The sequence below is a fragment of the Mercenaria mercenaria genome, chromosome 5 (genome assembly GCF_021730395.1).
Source record: "Mercenaria mercenaria strain notata chromosome 5, MADL_Memer_1, whole genome shotgun sequence".
NCBI lineage: Eukaryota > Metazoa > Mollusca > Bivalvia > Venerida > Veneridae > Mercenaria > Mercenaria mercenaria.
Window position 1 is genome coordinate 87979004 of NC_069365.1, and position 20903 is coordinate 87999906.

At 38.2% G+C, this 20903-nt stretch overlaps 1 protein-coding gene across 2 annotated transcripts; it reads right to left on the reverse strand.

Annotated features, from left to right (window-relative positions):
• Positions 1-317: 317 nt before the first annotated feature.
• On the reverse strand, positions 318-12969 carry LOC123557868 (tubulin beta chain-like). Of its 2 annotated transcripts, none has more exons than XM_045349607.2 (4): positions 12812-12969; positions 8559-8667; positions 2447-2802; positions 318-1451 (listed from the first exon to the last, which is right to left on the reverse strand). In XM_045349607.2, exons 1-4 carry the CDS (start codon positions 12866-12868, stop codon positions 633-635), a joined length of 1341 nt encoding a protein of 446 aa, XP_045205542.2. In that variant the 5' UTR covers positions 12869-12969; the 3' UTR covers positions 318-632. The 2 variants fall into 2 exon arrangements, with proteins under 2 accessions (XP_045205542.2, XP_045205543.2); XM_045349608.2 differs by lacking the exon at positions 8559-8667 and adding an exon at positions 8736-8844 and having other exon boundaries at positions 12812-12967.
• Positions 12970-20903: the final 7934 nt, after the last annotated feature.

A 20903-nucleotide genomic window follows, 5' to 3' on the forward strand; every position in this document is an offset into this window, starting at 1 on the left:
TGCCATGGCAACCAGAGTTCTAAATGGAATTCAATTCTTTGATTTTTTTTTTAAAGAAAACCATCCAAGGAATATCCCTGTGAAGTTTCATCAAAATTGGCCAGATGATTTAGGAGATGTTGTTTAAAGTTAAGTGTGAACGGACGGACGGTGAGCGATCGCAACAGCTCACCCCGAGCCTTTGGCTCAGGCGAGCTAATAAAAAACGCTAGATGAAACCCTAGTTCCTGGCCAGAATTAACTTGTTCTAAATATAATATTAGCTCTTTGTTGCATCTGTGCTCAGACAGACGACCATATCAAATTAACAAAGATAATTCATTGTTTTCTTCACTTTATTTAATGAGTATCGAGATGCCACCATTGGACAATCAATGTCGCAATGTTACAACAAGAACGACAGTAAGAAATGAGAAAAAGATTTGTGACTCAATTATTGCACTTAGAACTTTAGAGTAACATACAACAGTTAATGAACAAACGACATTGACTATAACAGGTCAAATTAATCTCAAAACGAGGCAGATAAATTTGTTACTCGAGTACTTTTTTTCCAATTTTGGTGCGAAGATAGAAAGACTCATCCGAATTAATGGCCTCTTTTCATTGTCATTTTTATGTCTAATAAAGATTTATGCTTCCTCTCCCTCATCCTCTTCCTCGTCAAATTCACCCTCCTCCTCGGCGGTGGCGTCCTGGTACTGCTGGTACTCTGATACCAAGTCGTTCATGTTCGACTCGGCCTCGGTGAACTCCATCTCGTCCATACCTTCGCCAGTGTACCAATGCAAGAAAGCCTTTCGACGGAACATGGCGGTGAACTGTTCGGAGATACGCTTGAACAGTTCCTGGATGGCGGTACTGTTACCGATGAAAGTGGCGGACATCTTAAGGCCACGTGGCGGGATATCGCAGACGGCTGTTTTTACGTTGTTGGGAATCCATTCGACAAAGTAGCTGCTGTTCTTGTTCTGGACGTTCAACATCTGTTCATCGACCTCCTTCATGGACATACGTCCTCTGAAAATGGCGGCGACCGTGAGGTATCGTCCGTGACGTGGATCGCAGGCAGCCATCATGTTTTTGGCGTCGAACATCTGTTGTGTAAGCTCAGGAACAGTGAGAGCCCTGTACTGTTGGCTACCACGAGAAGTGAGAGGTGCGAAACCTGGCATAAAGAAGTGGAGACGTGGGAAAGGAACCATGTTGACTGCCAGTTTACGGAGATCAGCGTTCAGCTGACCCGGAAAACGAAGACACGTGGTAACACCGGACATTGTGGCTGACACGAGATGGTTCAAGTCCCCATATGTAGGCGTGGTCAGTTTCAGGGTCCTGAAACAAATGTCATATAGAGCCTCGTTGTCGATACAGTAGGTCTCGTCTGTGTTCTCGACCAGTTGATGGACTGACAAGGTAGCGTTATATGGTTCAACGACGGTGTCTGATACCTGAAACAGTAAGAACACGCCTTTAATACGTGACTTTAGTTGGAATAAATAGGCAAATAGTTAATACACCAGACTGAACAGAAACAAAACCCTGTAACCGAAGCACGCAACTCACTTACCGGTAGTTATAAACACTCGTACGCATGGCATGCCAAAGTATATTTAGTAGCATAATCATAAATACTAAAGACAATCTGATTAAATGAGACAATACTCAATCATGTTAACTGAAATATGCTCTGAAAACGCGGGGATTTCAATGCAAGATTGTGTAAGGTCATACTTCACGTTAATTATGGTGGCTAATTTCTGCCATTTCGTTTTTTCGTGTGTGGAAAGCACCAACACGCCCAACTAGCTCGCCAATAAGACAAATAATGTATTTATAGTTCGGGCGTGTTCAACAGTGGCGCTCTTTACACGCGCCAACATGCAAGAACGAAATGGCAGGCCATGGCCACCATAGGCGGATAGTACTTAAGGGGAAATGCCACAGTTGTATGGGTTTTTAAACTTTGCATAATGACTGGAAATGTAATAACTCAAAAAGTAGCACCGGGACCCCCATTTTTTTTCCATAAATTTGTTTCTAATATGATGCTCTATGAACATGCAAAGTTTAAGAAAATTCTCTCCGCTATTTAAATTTTTTCCTTCATTGCCTATATAAAAAACCCACACAACTGCCCCATGCCCCCTTAACAAACAGCATCAATTTTATATAGAGAACACGTGTATGTTATAGTTAAGTAAATTATCTTAGGCCAACATGATAATCATCATAAAATGAGCCGCACCATGAGAAAATCAGCATGATGTTTTTGCGACCAGCATGGATCAGCATCAGCGCAGTCTGGTCTGGATCCGTGCTGGTCGCAAACGCACTATGTTGGTTTTCTCATGGTGCGGCTCAAATATTTTCTGAATCATAAACTAATCAATATTTTTCTAATCTAAGGCGTAGGCCTACTTGTGCCAGAATACCATTCACTAACCTTAGGTGATGGAACAACTGAGAAAGTGTTCATGATTCTGTCGGGGTACTCCTCACGGATTTTGCTGATAAGTAAAGTTCCCATGCCAGACCCAGTACCACCACCCAGAGAGTGTGTAAGTTGGAATCCCTGAAGACAATCACAGCTTTCTGACTCTTTACGAACAACATCAAGTACGGAGTCCACGAGCTCAGCACCCTCTGTGTAGTGACCCTTGGCCCAGTTGTTACCAGCCCCGCTCTGCCCGAAGACAAAGTTGTCTGGTCTGAAGATCTGACCGAAAGGTCCGGATCTCACGGAGTCCATGGTCCCAGGTTCGAGGTCCACAAGCACTGCACGTGGAACATATTTACCACCTGAAAAATATCGAGTAAAATACATCAATAACGACCTTTCATTTTCAATTTACAGTGAGTACGAAGTTTTCTGATGATATTATGCTTTATAGAATAATGCATCGAGTTCAACACATCAGATGGTAAAATACTCATGATATAATCGCGTCTGTGTTAATATTGTGGTAGTACAGGTATATCTATTTTCTGATGAAATGTTAACTAGAAGATGCTTTTGTAAAAAAGCGCATGTCTCCCTCAATGCATAGTTGTATAGGCAAGACGTCATTAAGGGACAGGAGCAAAAGTCAATAAGGGACACTGATGGTTGGCTGCAATAGGGATCATCTACTTGGCAAGTCCAGTCATCCCACTAAGATTCAACATTCTGGGCTCCGCTGTAACCGTGATCTTTAATAGACTGACCCCAAAATCAATAGAGGTCATCTACTCTGTATGTCCAATCATCCTATGAAGTTTCAACATTCTGGGTCAAGTGGTTCTCAAGTTACTGAACGGAAACGGTTTTCCATGTTCAGGCCGCTGTGACCTTGACCTTTAATAGAGTGACCCCGGAATCAATTGGGGTCATTTATTCTGCATGTCCAATCATCCTGTGAAGTTTTAACACTCTGGGTCAAGTGGTTCTCAAGGTATTGATCGGAAACGGTTTTCCATGTTCAGGCCCCTGTGACATTGACCTTTAACAGAGTGACCCCAAAATCGATAGTGGTCATCTACTCTGCATGACCAATCATCCTATGAAGTTTCAACATTTCGGGTCAAGTGGTTCTCAAGTTATTGATCGGAAATGGTTTTCAATGTTCAGGCTCCTGTGACCTTGACCTTTGATGGAGTGACCCCAAAAACAATATGGGTCGTTTACTCCAGCAGCCCTACCAGCATATGAAGTTTGAAGGTTCTAGGTCAAATGGTTCTCCAGTTATTGATCGGAAATGAAGTGTGACGTACGGACGGACGGGAAAACAATATGTCTCCCCCAGTGGGAGGAGACATAATAACGTAGAGGCCTTATGCATATATTCCCCTTTAAAACTCCTTTTGTGGCAACTTTTGAAAATTTTACTATACTGAACAGGAAAAGAAATCGAGGCAAGGTATGATCGACTACTCACAATTCTTGTGTTTGTACCAGAGCTGCACCGGATGTCTTATTTATAAATAGCTATATGGCCCATATTATATCTAATTGAAATGGGAGTGTTTTGTCGCGGTGGAAAATATTTGCTTCAACAATCAACAACAACAGATATGCAGGTTTCGCAAGTAAATTTTGTCTTACTAAGTGAATGATAAATATTAGACAGCAGTATGAAAGTAACTTGCAATGCAGCTGCCAGATCGAGAAGAATCTGTCGTCGTTAAACGTATAGAGCAAATTCTTTCCATGATCTAAAGAATTCGTTTGCTTTTTTTCCAGACAAAACAGATTGAGATAATGTATTGTAACATCTGTTATTATTACGCTCTGTCCCAAACATCTGTCTGCGCCGTTAAATGTCTAAACTTATTTCTTAAGTATTAGACCAGTTATATTGGGGCTTAAAGCTCAATTTCTTATTCCGTACTTTTCACCTGTACGGAACTGAGCTGTTCGAAAAATACCCGGACTTTTTACTGAGCAGTGTTTTTTCTCCCCCTAGTTTTAGTGAATGGTGGTACAGCCCGTTAGGAGAGGAAAATTACGTGGTAATAAAATTTGTTTCCCTTTTCTTAAGGATATTAAACTCCAGTAAAATAATGATTTAGCAAAACAGTCTTGTATTCAAAATGATATGATTTGCATATTTCTTAATATGTATGGAGCGGATTTGTTTACCAAAAATGGGAAAAACACTTTTTTGGACCGAATTTCAGCGTTAAGTGTCGTACCGACCAACCTATTAAGAATTCAGTGTTAACAACCTTTATACTGGAGTTAGCTTACATACCTTTGTCGTAAAATTGAAAAAAAAAACCCCAAAAACAACAACAGTATTTTGAACAAGAGCTGTCTCCATAGGATGACACATGCCCCCGATGGCACTTTGAATAAATAGTTATGGCCGATGTTAGAGTTTAGGACCATTGACCTACGGAGCTGGGTCTTGCGCGCGACACGTCGTCTTACTGTGTCACACATTCATGCGTAGTTATTTTAAAATCCATGCATGAATGACAAAGATATGGACCGGACACGCCCATCAATGCACTATCATGGAAAATGACCTTTAACGTCTAAGTGTGAACTTGACCTTTGAGCTACGGACCTAGGACTTGCGCACGACACGTCGTCTTACTGTGGTACACATTCATGCCAATTATTTGAAAATCCATCCATGGATGACAAAGATATGGACCGGACACGCCCATCAATGCACTATCCTTTAACGTCTAAGTGTGACCTTGACCTTTGAGCTACGGACCTGGGTCTTGCGCGCGACACGTCGTCTTACTGTGGTACACACATTCATGCCAAGTTATTTGAAAATCCATCCATGGATGACATCCATCGATGACAAAGATATGGACCAGACACGCCCATCAATGCACTATCCTTCACGTCTAAGTGTGACCTTGACCTTTGAGTTACGGACCAGGGTCTTGCGCGCGACACGTCATCTTACTGTGGTACACATTCAAGCCAAGTTATTTGAAAATCCATCCATCGATGACAAAGATATGGACCGGGCACGCCCATCAATGCACTATCCTTTAATGTCTAAGTGTGACCTTGACCTTTGAGCTACGGACCTGGGTCTTGCGCGCGACACGTCGTCTTACTGTGGTACACATTCATGCCAAGTTATTTGAAAATCCATCCATCGATGACAAAGATATGGACCGGACACGAAAATTGCGGACAGACTGACAGACCGACAGACGGTTCAAAAACTATATGCCTCCCTTCGGGGGCATAAAAATGCGAGTTGACAGAAGTAAGGAAATATAATTAAATATCGGGAGGACAGGGTCTGACCGCAACTCGCAAAAACTAAAGTCAGACAAGAAAATATACGTGTATTAAGATAACACAGTATTTTACAAGTACAACAATATAGTAACCAAATGTGTTATTAACAATAATGAAAACAAAATATCTGACTCAGTATACCAATGTTTAAGCATACAAGATTCGTGCACGCGTGGCATCAAAGAAAATGGATTAAAGGTATGTCACATCTTGCAGACATAAAAGAATGAGTCATAAATGAGTGTACTGATATATACAATAATGATTCTGGGATTGTGTTAGGCTGTATCGATCCATCATTAAAACAAGCTGCTGACATTTTCATTTTCTAATCAACCGTTTCACACTTTATACCGGTAGTGCAGTACGCTGCCTGGGAATCAAGTCGGTCAATATTTACCTTCTTTTTTCTTGAGTAAGAAACTTAACACTAATTACAGTATTTTAAATACCCTGTCTTATGTCCAAAACCCCTATATTAAATATCAATATGGACGAATTCCCAGGCTACCCAGTGGTCTTCTATAAATCAAGTTCAAGTGCTGATGCTTGACTGGGATGGAATGTGCTAATGAAAGGGTGGGTAAAAATTTACAGTTGCGGGAGCGAAGTGAATCCATATTATCATTGAAAAAAAAAACAACAACAACCCCCCCCCCCCCAAAAAAAAAAAAAACAGAAATGCGGGAGCGCTGTGAATCCATATTATCACTGAAAAACAACAACAACAACAACAGAAATTGTAATGGATTTCTAACGGCATCTGTTGCAATTTCTTTTATATAAACACGAAATCAAATTAAAAGGCGTGTTCTGGCAAGGTGTATTTTAGTGACAGTAATTGTATGTTTATTTAAACTTTTAAAAATAATAACCGGTTAACTGAAAATGTCAAGTCACGAACTCGCCAGGTTTCACTGAAGAAAATATTACAATTGGTGTGACACATCCTTCTATCACCTTTTTTTTTAACGAAAAAAGAGAGAAGATTTTAAAGGGAGTGAAAATCCAACTCCCTATGCTCCAAAAAGCCTCGTAAACCATACATGGGTTCTCCGCAAATAACTGTTAACTTCCCTACATGAATCAGAGGTGGAGGACGAATGATTTCAGACACGGTGCTGTTTTTATTAATCGTCACAAAGAACATAAGCCTCGCTCGGGAATCAAACTAACGACCCTGCGGCACGTAGATCTACGATCTCCCTACTGAGCTAAGCGAGCGGACTGCCGGTCTTCAATCATCATAATTACGATGATTAACCTTATTAAACATACATACAGCGATATTAAAGAGTACATCAGTGAACTCCCTACGACGTCATATTTAAATTATTTATTGCTCCAGTACAGGAGAACAAACAACCAGTATCTAGGGACTCGACAAACATGCAACATCATCAAAACATGTTCATCAACAATTCATTCCTTTCAATTATCGGATTGCGTGGCTGGGAATACACATAAATACAGAACAATAATTACTTAAATATTTAATTTCAATAAACCACCTTTAATAAGTGAAAAGGAATTTATCTACATATGGTATTTCTCGCGAAAGGTATTAAGTGTCCATGTCAAAACGTTTTTAGTGGTATACCTAGCCTGTTGCAACATTCAGTGACAGTTAAAGCAGCATTGTTCTCAATACAGAAATCGAAAATTTAATAACAGTAGCATTTTCTTAAGCAGCGTAACTAAGGACTCTTTAATTAATGACCACTGTTACTAAGGACGTCAGACTCGCTTTCAGTGTTGTCATGCTCACTCCTTTACATGACCCCCAGAGTAAAGTACTAATTAAAATTAGCTTGGATTTCTGAATAATTAAGCAGACTATCCCAAAGAAAGTTATAAATTGTTCAAGCAGTTACAATTTCGAGGGTATTCAAGGTGTTTTCAACTATGAAATAAAACTAAAACAGGGCGGGCCGTGTCCAATACAGGTAATAAAACCGTTTCAATCGGGAAAATCGTTTTCGATGTTACGTCTAATGAAATTTCGTATACTTATCTGCCATGTTTTGTTAGTACAAGAAATAATTACACAAACAAAAGACATAACAAGAAAGAAAAAAAAAAAACAAGTTCCACATACAATAACTAAAAAACCCCAAAAGAGTTGTCCATGAGACACCGTGCTCGACTATTCAATGGATTATGTCAAACAAGGGCCATAACTTGGCAAGATTTTAAATTTTATAATGGCAATGATAACAATTCTATGAGGAAGCATTGTGGGAAGTTTAAATCCAATACATTAATTAGTTACCGAGATACAGCTTGCTAGTTGCACGCAGAACCTAACCGATTTTTTAAGTCGAAAAGGGGCCATAATTTGAATAAATTCAACTGACTTTTTGTAGGCCAGATGACTGGAAAACATTATGTAAATTAAAGTAAAAATATATTATATAGTTTTTACTGAGTTACTGCTTGATAGGCAAAACTTCACTGAACCGAGAACGGACCATAATTTGAATTAATTTCAACCAAGAGTTACCTAACTTGCTTATTTCCGTACTGGTTGTTTATTTCGATGTAGCCTCACCTGTACTAAGTAATAATCTTGCACGCAAAACTAAGTTTAACGCCGCAGAAGACGCCAATGTGAGTAGAACAGCTCTAACTATTCTTCAAGTAGTCCAGCCAAATGCATAAAAGCAAACTCAATAATTAGGTATGTGATGTTAAATTCTGAGGATTAACTAACTCCAAGAAAAGAAAAGAAACAATGCTGGCGGCTGGAAAAAAAGCGTTAGTCGAAACAGAAGAAAGGCAAAACTAAAATAAACTAACTAACCGCTAGCCTCGTTATAGTACACGTTGATTCTTTCAAGTTGAAGGTCAGAGTCCCCATGGTAGGTACCGGTGGGGTCAATTCCATGCTCGTCTGAGATTACTTCCCAGAACTAATAAAATAATGGATAATAAAAATATTATTAATACATGGTTACAACATGAAAGAACATCCCATTACCTGTCGCTTCACAATAATATACGTTGATTCTCTCGAGTTGGAGGTCCGAATCTCCGTGGTATGTACCTGTGGGGTCAATACCGTGCTCGTCTGAGATCACCTCCCAGAACTGAAACATAAAATGGGATTAATTATTGACGCGTGGTTCTAAAGTGTTGCCAGCGTGTTGATACAAGATTAAGACCTTCCCTTCTCTACACTTGATGACTGGAGAACTAAAATAAACCATGATATTGATATGGCAATATGCCCGTACCAGCAGAGATATTACACATCGTATTTTGTTGAGTTTACAGTCAATATGGCGATTTTTTCCAGCTTTAGACCGCCTTGTCCCACCAAGCATTGATTCAGGCAAGGGGTGGGCACCTGGGTAGAACCATCGACATTCCATAAGCCAGCTCGATGGTTTCCCCACATGGAGAACTTAACACCCCAAGCGAGGTTTCGAACCGACGTTAACCAAGGAGGCCCAGGATCATTTAATATATTGACCCATGAAACATATGCCATATGGACACTGGTTCTGAATTTTAGCAATGACACTGCACTATTTCCTAGTCTGAATATATATTACGCAGAATATGACAACAAATATACTATTACTCATACACTGATCTAGAGTCCTGTACAAAATAGACATTACGCATACATCTTTTATTTATACACCGTGAACTATATAGTCTTATACCGTATAACCTCTAAAATGTTCATGTAAATCTACTTCGCGTATATAGGAGAAACTAATCATATACCGGCTGAACAATGTACAAAATAAATTATAGCCTACAGAATTTTAACATTATGCAATACCATCCATTGTTGTGGTTTAACTGGGTTTTGACCTATCACGGGTATGTCGTTGAAAGCAGTGTAAAATACAGGTTTATATATAAATTTATATTTATCACAGAGGTTAGATGAAGTGTAGGAAAATGAAGTACTATCACATTATGTTTATGGTCAGTGCACATGATCGCGGCCCCGTTGATCCGTAAGACCGCAACTAAAAACAACATGCAATGACCCAACAAACAACAGACTGCGCGGCCGTAAATTTGGTATTACAAATTGCGTTAGTCAGTTTATTGAAAACATGTAGAAATATATACCCATAAAGAGTTTTCGGTCTAAATTTAGCCATGACGGGTTTCTAATAATAGGCATTGTTCCAATTTCAGCCAGGTGCATGTTTCAAATGAGGTTTCATTTAAAATCACACAAGCCCATTTGAAACCACCCTTATATCTTTGCTTCCTCTCCAGCGACCGATGTCACAAGTCTAGGCGCATTTGTTTGGTCAATAATGATGCTATATTTACAAAAAACAACAACAACATTTATAGACAGTCCAGGACAAAATAAATAAATCCAGCACCCACGGATTTGTTTTTTTTCCGTCCTGGACTGTCTAAAAAAAAGTTTTTTATATAAAATATAGCATCATCAAATGCGCCGAATGCCTATGCTTGACTGACATTTTTGTTTTGTTTCTAATGTTAAATTTGGCAATAGTTAAGTGTGAAATGTCAACCACAAGTGTTCCTGTGAAATGTCAACCACAAGTGTTCCTGGAACAATATTTGATCAGTTGATAGCAACGCATAGAGCACCTGTGCTAGACAAGTGATAATCATTATCAGATTTTTTAAAAAAAAAATTACACGTATTCGCGGAACCGACGGTTGAAATTAACTGCTGACTGTTGTCTTTCAGCCACTTCTATAAACGTTCGATTTCCCAGGCATAGCCCAAAATAGTAACTCAAAGTAACCAACCTTGATAATGTTATGCAACAATGCATACCATTAGAATGGCTAGCATACCATATGCTGAAAAATTGATTTTAGCAAGTTTTATACACTCAATTGGCTTTTCCAGAAAATATGAAAATATTACCCAGACTGTGGAAACAGTTTTTTGGGGGGACTGAGGAGGGGGAGGGGTAATTTGTTTGTGTAGTGGGGAAGCAGTTCTCAAGCCGGGGGGGGGGGGGGGGGGGGAGTGTTTTTTCAGGAAGAGGAGTGGTTGGGGACAAATTTTCCGGGAGGGGTAATTTTCTGGAATAGCCCAATATGTAAACTGAAACGAAATCTGTAAACATATGGATAGGTTAAACTTTCCTGTACCCATCTAAAATAACACCTGTAACCATAGAACTGTAAAAATCACATTTGAGGAGGCAATGTTCGTGGGTAGTCTGCGGCCATGCGGGTGAGGAAACAAAGAATATGTTATTTCAGGCCTAAGCGGTATCATTTCAGATTCAAGTAGACTAGCTCCTAGACTATGATATATCTTTTTTACATTTTTATGATTAAATGTAGTGAACTGAGCCAGTCTATATTCTTAGTCTAAATAATGAGACCTCGGGTAGACCGATTTTACATTTTGATATTTTACGTTGTCTACCTGGGCGAATATTGAAAAGTCAAAAAAATATAACGATATTTAACTCTCGAGTACAATTATTTGGACTATCTATATTCTATGTCCAATATCATATGATAATTTCAACATCATTCTTCTGCGAAAATCTCTAAAATAGGCTGGCTTTTGTCTCTATGAAATTAAATTCGTCAAAAAAAGGAAAAATGTAGAAATATTATATTATTATCAGTCTACTGGCTAGTCTAAGATTCAAGTATCATTTTCCGTCATGTCAGGAAGTTTCTCGTCTTCCACAGCCAAATCATTGATCCCGCGCTGCTGATAATTAATGAAATGATCGATTCCCGCCAATACAACATCTACAAGCGGGTTGGGTCTCTTTCTTAATTCTACTACTGGAATTTATCATGAATTATTATTAATTACTAGTACACGGGTGGTAAACGCGCAATCCAATTCCCACTGGGAATACGCTAAAAATGGGTTGCGCGACTTCCGGTGCTGGTGTTGCGCATCAATATATACAAAATCGAGGTAGGTGGGTTTTTGTTTTTGTAAATAATTACACATTTACGAGTGCTTTCGAAAAAAAGCAAAATGCTATTCGACACAAAAATGAATAAGGATCATATGTGTGAAATACCAACTTATTAATTTAAGAATCGGCTCTGTTATCACGAAAACTCTGATGGCTCGAGCTGTCAAAAAAGCATGGAATCATGAAAAATGCAAATTTTCTAACTCTTGTGCCTTCTTTCTGGAAATGTGACGCTTCGAATGATCAAACACATGTAAAACAGTCATGAATATTACATACACTTGAATGAAATGTTGCTTTTGGGGGAAAGATTTGCAAAAAAATAATCGGGAATGGGGTTGCTCCCCGGGAATGGAGTTGCGCGTATACATTATACACATTATGACGTATATGAGCAACTCCATTCCCGGTGCGCAACCCCATTCCCGGTGATTATTTTGTCAATTATGTCCTCGTAAGCAGGATTTGAAACAAATAATTTTGATATTCGTTACTTTATAACAGTTGAGTTATCATAAAAAGCATCAGATGTCCTCAGATTAGGCATATGAGGTCAGAAACTGCCATTTTTGTTGATTTCATACTTTTTTCACGTTTCGTGTCGCCAGAGTTTTTGTGATAATAGAGCCGAATCATAAATTACAAACCAGATATTTTACACATATGATGTATTATCATATCTGTGTCGAATAGCATTTTGCTTTTTTCGAGAAAATTTATTCTTGTCTCATACTAAGCAAAATCATAACTTCACATACCTCAATTTCGTCTTTTTTTTACGCGCAACACCAGCACCGGACGTTGCGCAACCCATTTTAAGCGTATTCCCGGCGGGAATTGGATTGCGCGTTTACCACCCGTGTAGTAAAGTTTGCTGAAAAACTCGCATCAGCTACACGTAAGCATGTATAAGAAGGAAAATAAGATCATAATTCTAATTAGCAAAAACCAGTATCAACTGGATTTTAAATTGCGATACGGAACCAGCTGACTCTGCGTTTATAGTAAGCGCCGCATCAATTTTTCTTTTGTGGGCACCACGCCTTCACATGCCGCTTTCAATTTCTCCATTTTCTGCCCTAGATCTCGGCAAGACAGTGAAATTAAAACGTAACACCAAGTGTAGATAACAAATAAACCCACTAACCTTAGCGCCGATTTGATTTCCACACTGTCCGGCTTGAAGATGTACAATTTCTCTCATTTTGTCGTTTGTTTTTGTATAAACACGTCCTACTGGTTTCAAATCCTTGTCGAAAGACCTCAGCCGTTACGATGAGTAATACCGACTCACTTGAATATAAATTATCTGGATACCTCCGCCGATTGGCTGCATCATTTTCATAAACAGCTGGTTTCGATTTTTACCACTGTACTACATATAAACGACTGTCGTAAAAACCGGGAACCATGAAATTAACAGCGCGAAACATCGTTACCATAGTTATTCTGCGTATGTGCGCGAACAAAGGATGTTTAAAATCAGAGCAACGGCAACCAACACAAAATGAATTATTAATTGTTTCGAGTTTTCAAACATGATTAAATAGTAATTTAATGCTATGAAATATCAATATGTTAAATATAACTATTTAATGCTATGAAATATCAATATGTTAAATATAACTATAACTATGAAGTAATATTAACCATGTTGCAAACATATTTAAATAACTCGTACTTTCGTATATATATTGTGAATATAGCCAGTCTATATCCTATGTCCAATATAAATAAGAATCAGCTCTTTGAGAAAAACTGTAAAATAGACTGGCATTCGTCACTATTACATAACATAAAAGAAAAATCACAAAAAAAAATCAGAAATTTTTGTGACAAATTATCAGTCCAGTGGCGCCAGTCTAGTATCTATATATCTATTCATCATTTTTTCTTAGAGGGAGTTTAACAATCCCCAGGTGAGAGCTGGGAACCGTTTCACGAAGCTACAACACTAAGATGTTTCATATGGTGGCATATTTCTGCATACGATAACCAGATAAGTTTCACGAAAATTTATCGAGATTTCACGAAAAACAGTAAAAACTTCGCGAAAACATAAAAGCTTTTCACGAAAAGAACTGCAAATATTAAATGGAAAAAGATTGCGTTAGTGCCCACTACTGTGTAGGGAAACCAGACAAGTTTCGCGAAAATGGACTAAACTATCATGAAAAACGGTAAAGTTTTCGTGAAAATAAAATGTTTTCGCGAAAATAATATTTTATTTTCACGAAAACTTTACCGTTTTACATGAAAACTTGTTTCATTTTCGCAAAATTTATCTGGTTTTCTTATGCAGAAGTGGGCACTAACACAAATTTATCCACTTAATATTTGCGGTATCTTTCGAAAAAAGCTTATATGTTTTCGCGAAATGTTTTATGTTTTTCTTGAAAATTCGATACATTTTCGCGAAACTTATCTGGTTATCGTATGCAGAAATATGCCACCATAGTTTCACGAACATTTTAAGCAGATTCATTTTCACTGAAGCTGAGCCGAACAAAAATAAGAAAACTTTGTCCTAAATATGAATTAACGACCCCTTTTCATTGATACAAGTAATATCCTTTGTTTCCAAAGTCCATACCTTACACAGAACTTACTAACTTTTGTAAAACGTGCCTCAAGTATTCTTCGTGTAGTGGATAACTATGTTTATATCTAATTACATGAACTTATATGACTCTATTTCGACTGACAAACAAGGTAAAATGAATAAATTTACAATTAAGAATATGGATGGGAATCATAAATCACGATAAATACATACACAAAAAATAACAAGAGCTGTCAGTTGACAGCGCGCTCGACTATTCTCAGTGCTTGATAGTATAATATAAGCTACGAGTAAAAAAAATTAACATTACGATAAGCATATTCTAAGTCGAAAAGGGGCCATAATTCAGTCAAAATGCTTGATAGAGTTGCCTCCTCCTTTTTACAGACTGGGGTCATGATGGTAAACAAGTATGCAAAATATGAAAGCAATATCTCAATGGACTTTGAAAATATTTGGGGTGGTACGCAAACTTCAACATTACAATAACCATATTCTAAGTCGAAAAGAGGCCACAATTTAGTCAAAATGCTTGAAAGAGTTGCCTCCTCCTTTTTACAGACAGGGGTCATGGTGGTTAACAAGTATGCAAAATATGAAAGCAATATCTCAATGGACTTTGAAAATATTTGGGGTGGTACGCAAACTTTAACATTACAGTAAGCATATTCCAAGTCGAAAAAGGGCCATAATTCAATTAAAATGCTTGAAAGAGTTGCCTCCTCCTTTTTACAGACTGGGGTCATGATGGTAACAAGTATGCAAAATATGAAAGCAATATCTCAATAGACTTTGAAAATATTTGGGGTGGTACGCAAACTTTAACATGTGTGTGACGCTCACGCTAACGCCGACGCCGGGCCGAGTAGGATAGCTCCCCTATTCTTCGAATAATCGAGCTAAAAATGGCTTGTTAAAACAAAGTTTTTTTCTACTTCACAAAATGAATGTTGACAATAAGATATTATAATGTTGCCAAACAAGAATACCTGTCTATGTGGCCGGACTCATTACTAGAGGCATAAATATTAACATGCAAGTCTAAGAACTGAAGAAGCAACCTCGTTCATCGCAGATCTTGACAGAATCCGAAGCTGGATAAAACAGGTAACGAACTGTATGTCCGTTCTTGTCAGTTATCACATTCAAAGCCGAGAATAATGCGGGTGAAATGATCCCCACTCCCACAGCCGCTGTACTGCAATGCGTAATGAAGAAGGAGGTTTTCTACATAATTTTATATTAATTTTCAATCAATTTTGAGCTGTGAGTAATCAGAACCATAGTATTTTAGACCCCAGTGACGCCTGTGTCAGATGCAGAGAGGTCGAGTCCGATAAAACTTGATCCGAGACCAATCGAAACGAAAGCAGCCACTTCAAGATGTACCAAAATTCTATCTATAGAGTAGACACGGTAGTCCAATGATATGACGCCGTACTTCAAATCCCGGAATAGCGAGTTTGATCACCATCCTCCATCTAATATTGCATTCCGTACATTCTTGGAGTCCCGTGCACGGGCATATGTCACCACACGTGCTACCAGGAAAGCTTCTTGATCGAAGCAACGTCCGTATATTGCACCTCCAGCTAAAATGCACGGGTAGTCGGTGGCCCATTCTCCAATAACCGTTAACTAAAATGCACGGGTAACAGGTGTTGGCCGTAACCACATCCTCTAGCTGGTGCGTTTGAAAGTGCCGAACTTCTGGTAGTAAAGACATTAGCGCAACTGAATTTGAAAATAATCATAATGCACATACAGGTACTTTTCATTATTAATGTTGCGGTGTAAGAACTGTCTGAAACAAGTCTGGCCTGTTGACCCAGTTATTGATATATTAGCATCTGACATCATTACTCATCGTCACGGCAAGATAAGCCAAATATCGGGGAAAATAGCCCCGGCTAAAATTGGAACCCGACTCCACTACAGAAATACTGCATTTATTGCTGGATTGCGTAATTTACTAATCAGATATGTCTAATACTAGTATTAATTTTTCAAATTTCTTCCATAAAACATGTGTATGCAAGTAGCTATTTTAAAAGAAAACATTACTAAGTAATTTAATTAATCTGCATAAAACGCAGCCAACGCAATACTGGCAGACCCTTAGACTAGCTCCTAGACTACGATTATCTTTTTACATTTTTATCATTGAATGTAGTGAACTGAGCCAGTCTATATCCAATATCATGATAATTTTAGCATCATTCCTATGTGGAATTAGAAAAAAAAGGAAAAATGTTGAAATATATTTATTATCAGTCTAGCAGACCCTGTTCGATTGCAGCAATGAAATATACTAGAAAGATCGCAAGATATAGATATTACTGATAAGGTCCGGCTCCAGAAAAATACAGGTATGAAATGGTGGCCTCTGGGACATTTACTGGTGGGAGTACTCCCCTCACTTTAGTGGTGTCAGTGGGCTCTCCCCTTGGATTTTTGTAAAATACAGGTTTGAAATGGTGGCCGCTGGTGCATTTATAGATCTAAATTTTGAGGTAATGGAGGGGTTAGTCCCCTCTTGATGGAGGAGGGGGTCATGGGGGCTCTCCCCATGAAAAATTATGAAATATACGTCTGAAATGGTGGCTTCTAGGTCTAAGTTTTGAGAAAATATTATTTCTTTGCCAAGACAATTGGGTGCATCTTTGATGAGTATAGGTCACTTCTCAGCCTCTGGGGGGGTGGGTGGGTGGGGGGGGGGGGGGGCATAAGCCCCCTCGATCCAAGTTTGTAGGCTATCCAAGTTCAGTACCACTACAGGAAGCATTCTTACTGCCACTGTGAGTAAAAAAACTCATGGATCTGTACCCATATGAATCACCATAGTTTCAAATTTCAGCCAAAATTTAAATTTCAGACTTAAAAAAGTTCAGGAATACAGCTCTGATCAAGTAAATAATTTAATTACTTTGACCCACTGATCTGTTATTGGCCTTTAATACAGCAGAAGAATTGGACATAAAATATACAGGTCATGCTGGAGTTTAATAGAAGTTCATCAACCAATGAAGGCCTTATTGTGCTACCATGTCTTTACTTCTACTTGACCTAATTATCATGTTCTTGACCAAATACAACATTGTAATATTGGCAAGATACCTTATCATCTTATCTGACAAGCTTGAAAAATAAACAATATATTCATTTACATTACCTGTTTTTAACAACTTGTCCAAATTTCCACAGGTGCTATGAAATGCTCATACATTCTAACATAGTTTGATCTAGACTATTTCTGTTGCGAACAGTTGGTTAAATGACATAGTTTTGAACCAAGCATGTACATGTATTTCCTTCACAAGAAATCAGAAATCAAATATATGGACTTCACTCTGACCAAACAAATAGGGACATAGACCTTATAACAATAGCAAAGTTTCAAGAAATCAATGTTGGATAAGGGTGAAGCAATACTCCTACAGTTAATCAAGTGATCCCAACGAAACTGCATGTGCATCACAGCCCTATAGTGATTTAAACTCGTGAAGAGTTTCATTCAGATCCAGCAATAGCACTTAGATGCACTCAAAACCCCCTATTTTTTACATAATCAAGGTGAAAAACTCTGCTTTTGCTGGGTCCAGAGGGATAGTACTAAATGTTAGCAAAGGTCATTCTAGTTTGATTAGCATTTTCAACTTTTTTTTACCAAATCAAGGGGAGAAACTCTGGTTTTACTAGGTCAACTCGAGGGGGATACTACAATTCTTGAGTAAAGGTCATAAGCTAGTAAATTATGTCAGGTTTGGTGATTCTATATAAATTACGTTTGAATTATAAACATTTTCAATTGTTTTTAAACAAATCACGGGGGAAAACTCTTAGTTTTACTGGGTCAAGGCAGATAATACTGTTTTTGAGCAAAGGTCATGTGCTAATTCATAATAATTTTGTGCGTTTTGGTGATACCAGCTTGAATACTTTTTGAATCATAAACATTTTCCATTTCAGACAGACAGATGGACAACACAAAAACAACATCCCTCTGCCTTCAGCGGGGGATAATAAAGAAAGAATTGGTTTGTAAATGTGTAGAAACTTAATACTGTGTCTTTCAAATATTAACACCTGCATTTCAAAAACTGAATTCAACTTTATTTATTAATTCTAAACTGGTGATATAATAACAAGAGACCTCTTGGTAAGACTATGAATTTTGAAGTAGGGGTCTACATCTTGCAGGTGTTACATTGTTATATTATGTGAATGTTTGTATAAAGTTTTTGAATATATCAATCCACATATAGCAAACTTATTTGACTTTAAGAAAACTAGAAATGTGTCCATGGGACACAGACCCCCCACTACATGACAAAGAACACAGATCAACTTTGGGAAAACAATAATGTTGCTTGAACTCAAGGATGACTATGCTGTGGTCTGAGAAGTATGTAGACAGGCATGAAGTTCTTGGTTGCTGTATACCATTGCGTACATGCACCAGGTCTAATGACCAATTTTTAACTAAGTCAGGGGCCATAACTCCTACAAGACTGAATGAATCCGGAGGCGAAACCCCAGGTGCACAACTGCACATGCTGACCAACATTCCTGTAAACTTTGGTGACTATAGGTCAAATACTTTTGGAGATACGCGCGACACAACATTAAAATGACCAATTTTTAACTAAGTCAGGGGCCATAACTCCTACAAGACTGAATGAATTCGGACGCGAAATCCCAGGTGCACAACTGCACATGCTGACCAACATTCTTGTAAACTTTGGTGACTCTAGGTCAAATACTTTTGGAGCTACGCGCGACACAACATTAAAATGACCAATTTTAAACTAAGTCAGGGGCCATAACTCCTACAAGACTGAATGAATTCGGACGCAAAACACCAGGTGCACAACTGCACATGCTGACCAACATTCCTGTAAACTTTGGTGACTCTAGGTCAAAGACTTTTGGAGCTAGGTGCGACACAACATTAAAATGATCAATTTTTTTTACTATGTCAGGGGCCATAACTACCACATGACTGAATGAATCTGGACTGAAATCCCAGGTGCACAACTACACATGCTGACCAAATTCCTGTAAAGTTTTGTGACTCTACGTCAAATACTTTTGGAGCTAGGTGCGACACAACACTAAAATGTCCAATTTTTTACAGTCAGGGGCCATAACTACTACACAACTGAATTAAACCGGACGCGAAACCCCAGGTGCACAACTACACATGCTGACCAACATTCCTGTAAAGTTTTGTGACTCTACATCAAACACTTTTGGAGCTAGGCACGACACATTCTCGGAAGGACGGACAAGGGCAAATCTATATCCCCCCCACCCCCCACAGTGTGGGCATAAAAATGACCTGAACTCTTTGACCAAGAAGAGCTCTGGGTTTTGCCTGCCATAAACATTTGTGTTAGGTAAGTAATACTAAATTCCTTAATGGTAGAGTTATGGGCTGGACATGGAAACATTTGACCCAAAGTATGACCTTGACCTAAAATACTGGAATAGTGGTATTTCATTTTAATATGAAATAAGGCACTGCCTCAATCGGGAATCGATCAGACTTCAACTCATCCCTTTAACATTTAAAAAAAAAACTGTCTACTAGCGTGTTAACAGGCAAATTGTTAAGAAGCACAATGACAGACTTAAGGTGATCACATCAGCTCACACTGTGCTCAGGTGAGCTAAAAATCATACAAACTGAAAAGTTACTAGATTGCAACTCACTGTTAACAAGACTTAACAGACAGACACACATCAACAATCTATTTGCACCACCGCAGGTTAAGAGCTCAGTCTAGGGAGACATATTAGCCTTCTTGTGCAGGCTTGATTTTTTTCTATTTGTGTTAAGTGTAATTCTGAAATTACTCGTAAAACAAATCCTAATTTTGCTTTTATTTACACATTAGTAATTTTACAAAAAACTTGCAGTACACTTATTTTATTGAATAAAATGTTCACATGTTTAAGGTTATCTGTATACACATTTATAATGATCACAGATCACATAATTTGTTTTATCCATACAAGAAATAGAGCTGAACTGTGAATAACAACTTTTTAATAACAGTACTGGATACTTTTGTCAGGCTTTGAAATAAGTATTGTCAAAATAAAGAAAATGTGACTTGCTGTAATCTGTATTCTAAAATGTACAATTCTCTTACAACAATAACAAATAAACACGAGGCCATGATGCCCTGTAATCGCTCACCTGACATATGACCTAAAGATCATCAAGATAACATTCTGACCAAGTTACATTAAGATATGGTCATAAATTAGCCTCTAAAGAGTTAACTAGCTTTTCCTTTGATTTGACTTGATGACCTAGTTTTTGACCCCACATGACCCAGATTCAAACTTGACTTAAAGATCATCAAGATTAACATTCTGTTTAAGTTTCATGAAGATGCAGTCATAAATGTGACCTCTAGAGTGTTAACAAGCTTTTCCTTTGATTTGACCTAGTGACCTAGTTTTTAATCCCACCTGACCCAGATTTAACTTGGCCTATAGATCATCAAGATTAAAATTCTGACCAAGTTTCATTAAGATATGGTCATAAATGTGGCCATTACAGTGTTAACAAGCTTTTCCTTTGATTTGGCCTGGTGACCTAGTTTTTGACCCTGGATGACCCAATTTCAAACTTGTCCAATATGAAACTTTAGTATGTTTTATG

Bases quoted from the DNA above. Each gene is read 5' to 3' on its own strand.
- LOC123557868 (XM_045349607.2), bottom strand. From the start codon at position 12,868: ATGAGAGAAATTGTACATCTTCAAGCCGGACAGTGTGGAAATCAAATC. The intron at 2,803-8,558 runs GTTAGTTAGTTT...GATATTTTTCAG, and splicing joins GTACTATAACGAGGCTAGCG to GTGGTAAATATGTTCCACGT. The intron at 1,452-2,446 runs GTTAGTGAATGG...TTACTGTTTCAG, and splicing joins CAGTTGTTCCATCACCTAAG to GTATCAGACACCGTCGTTGA.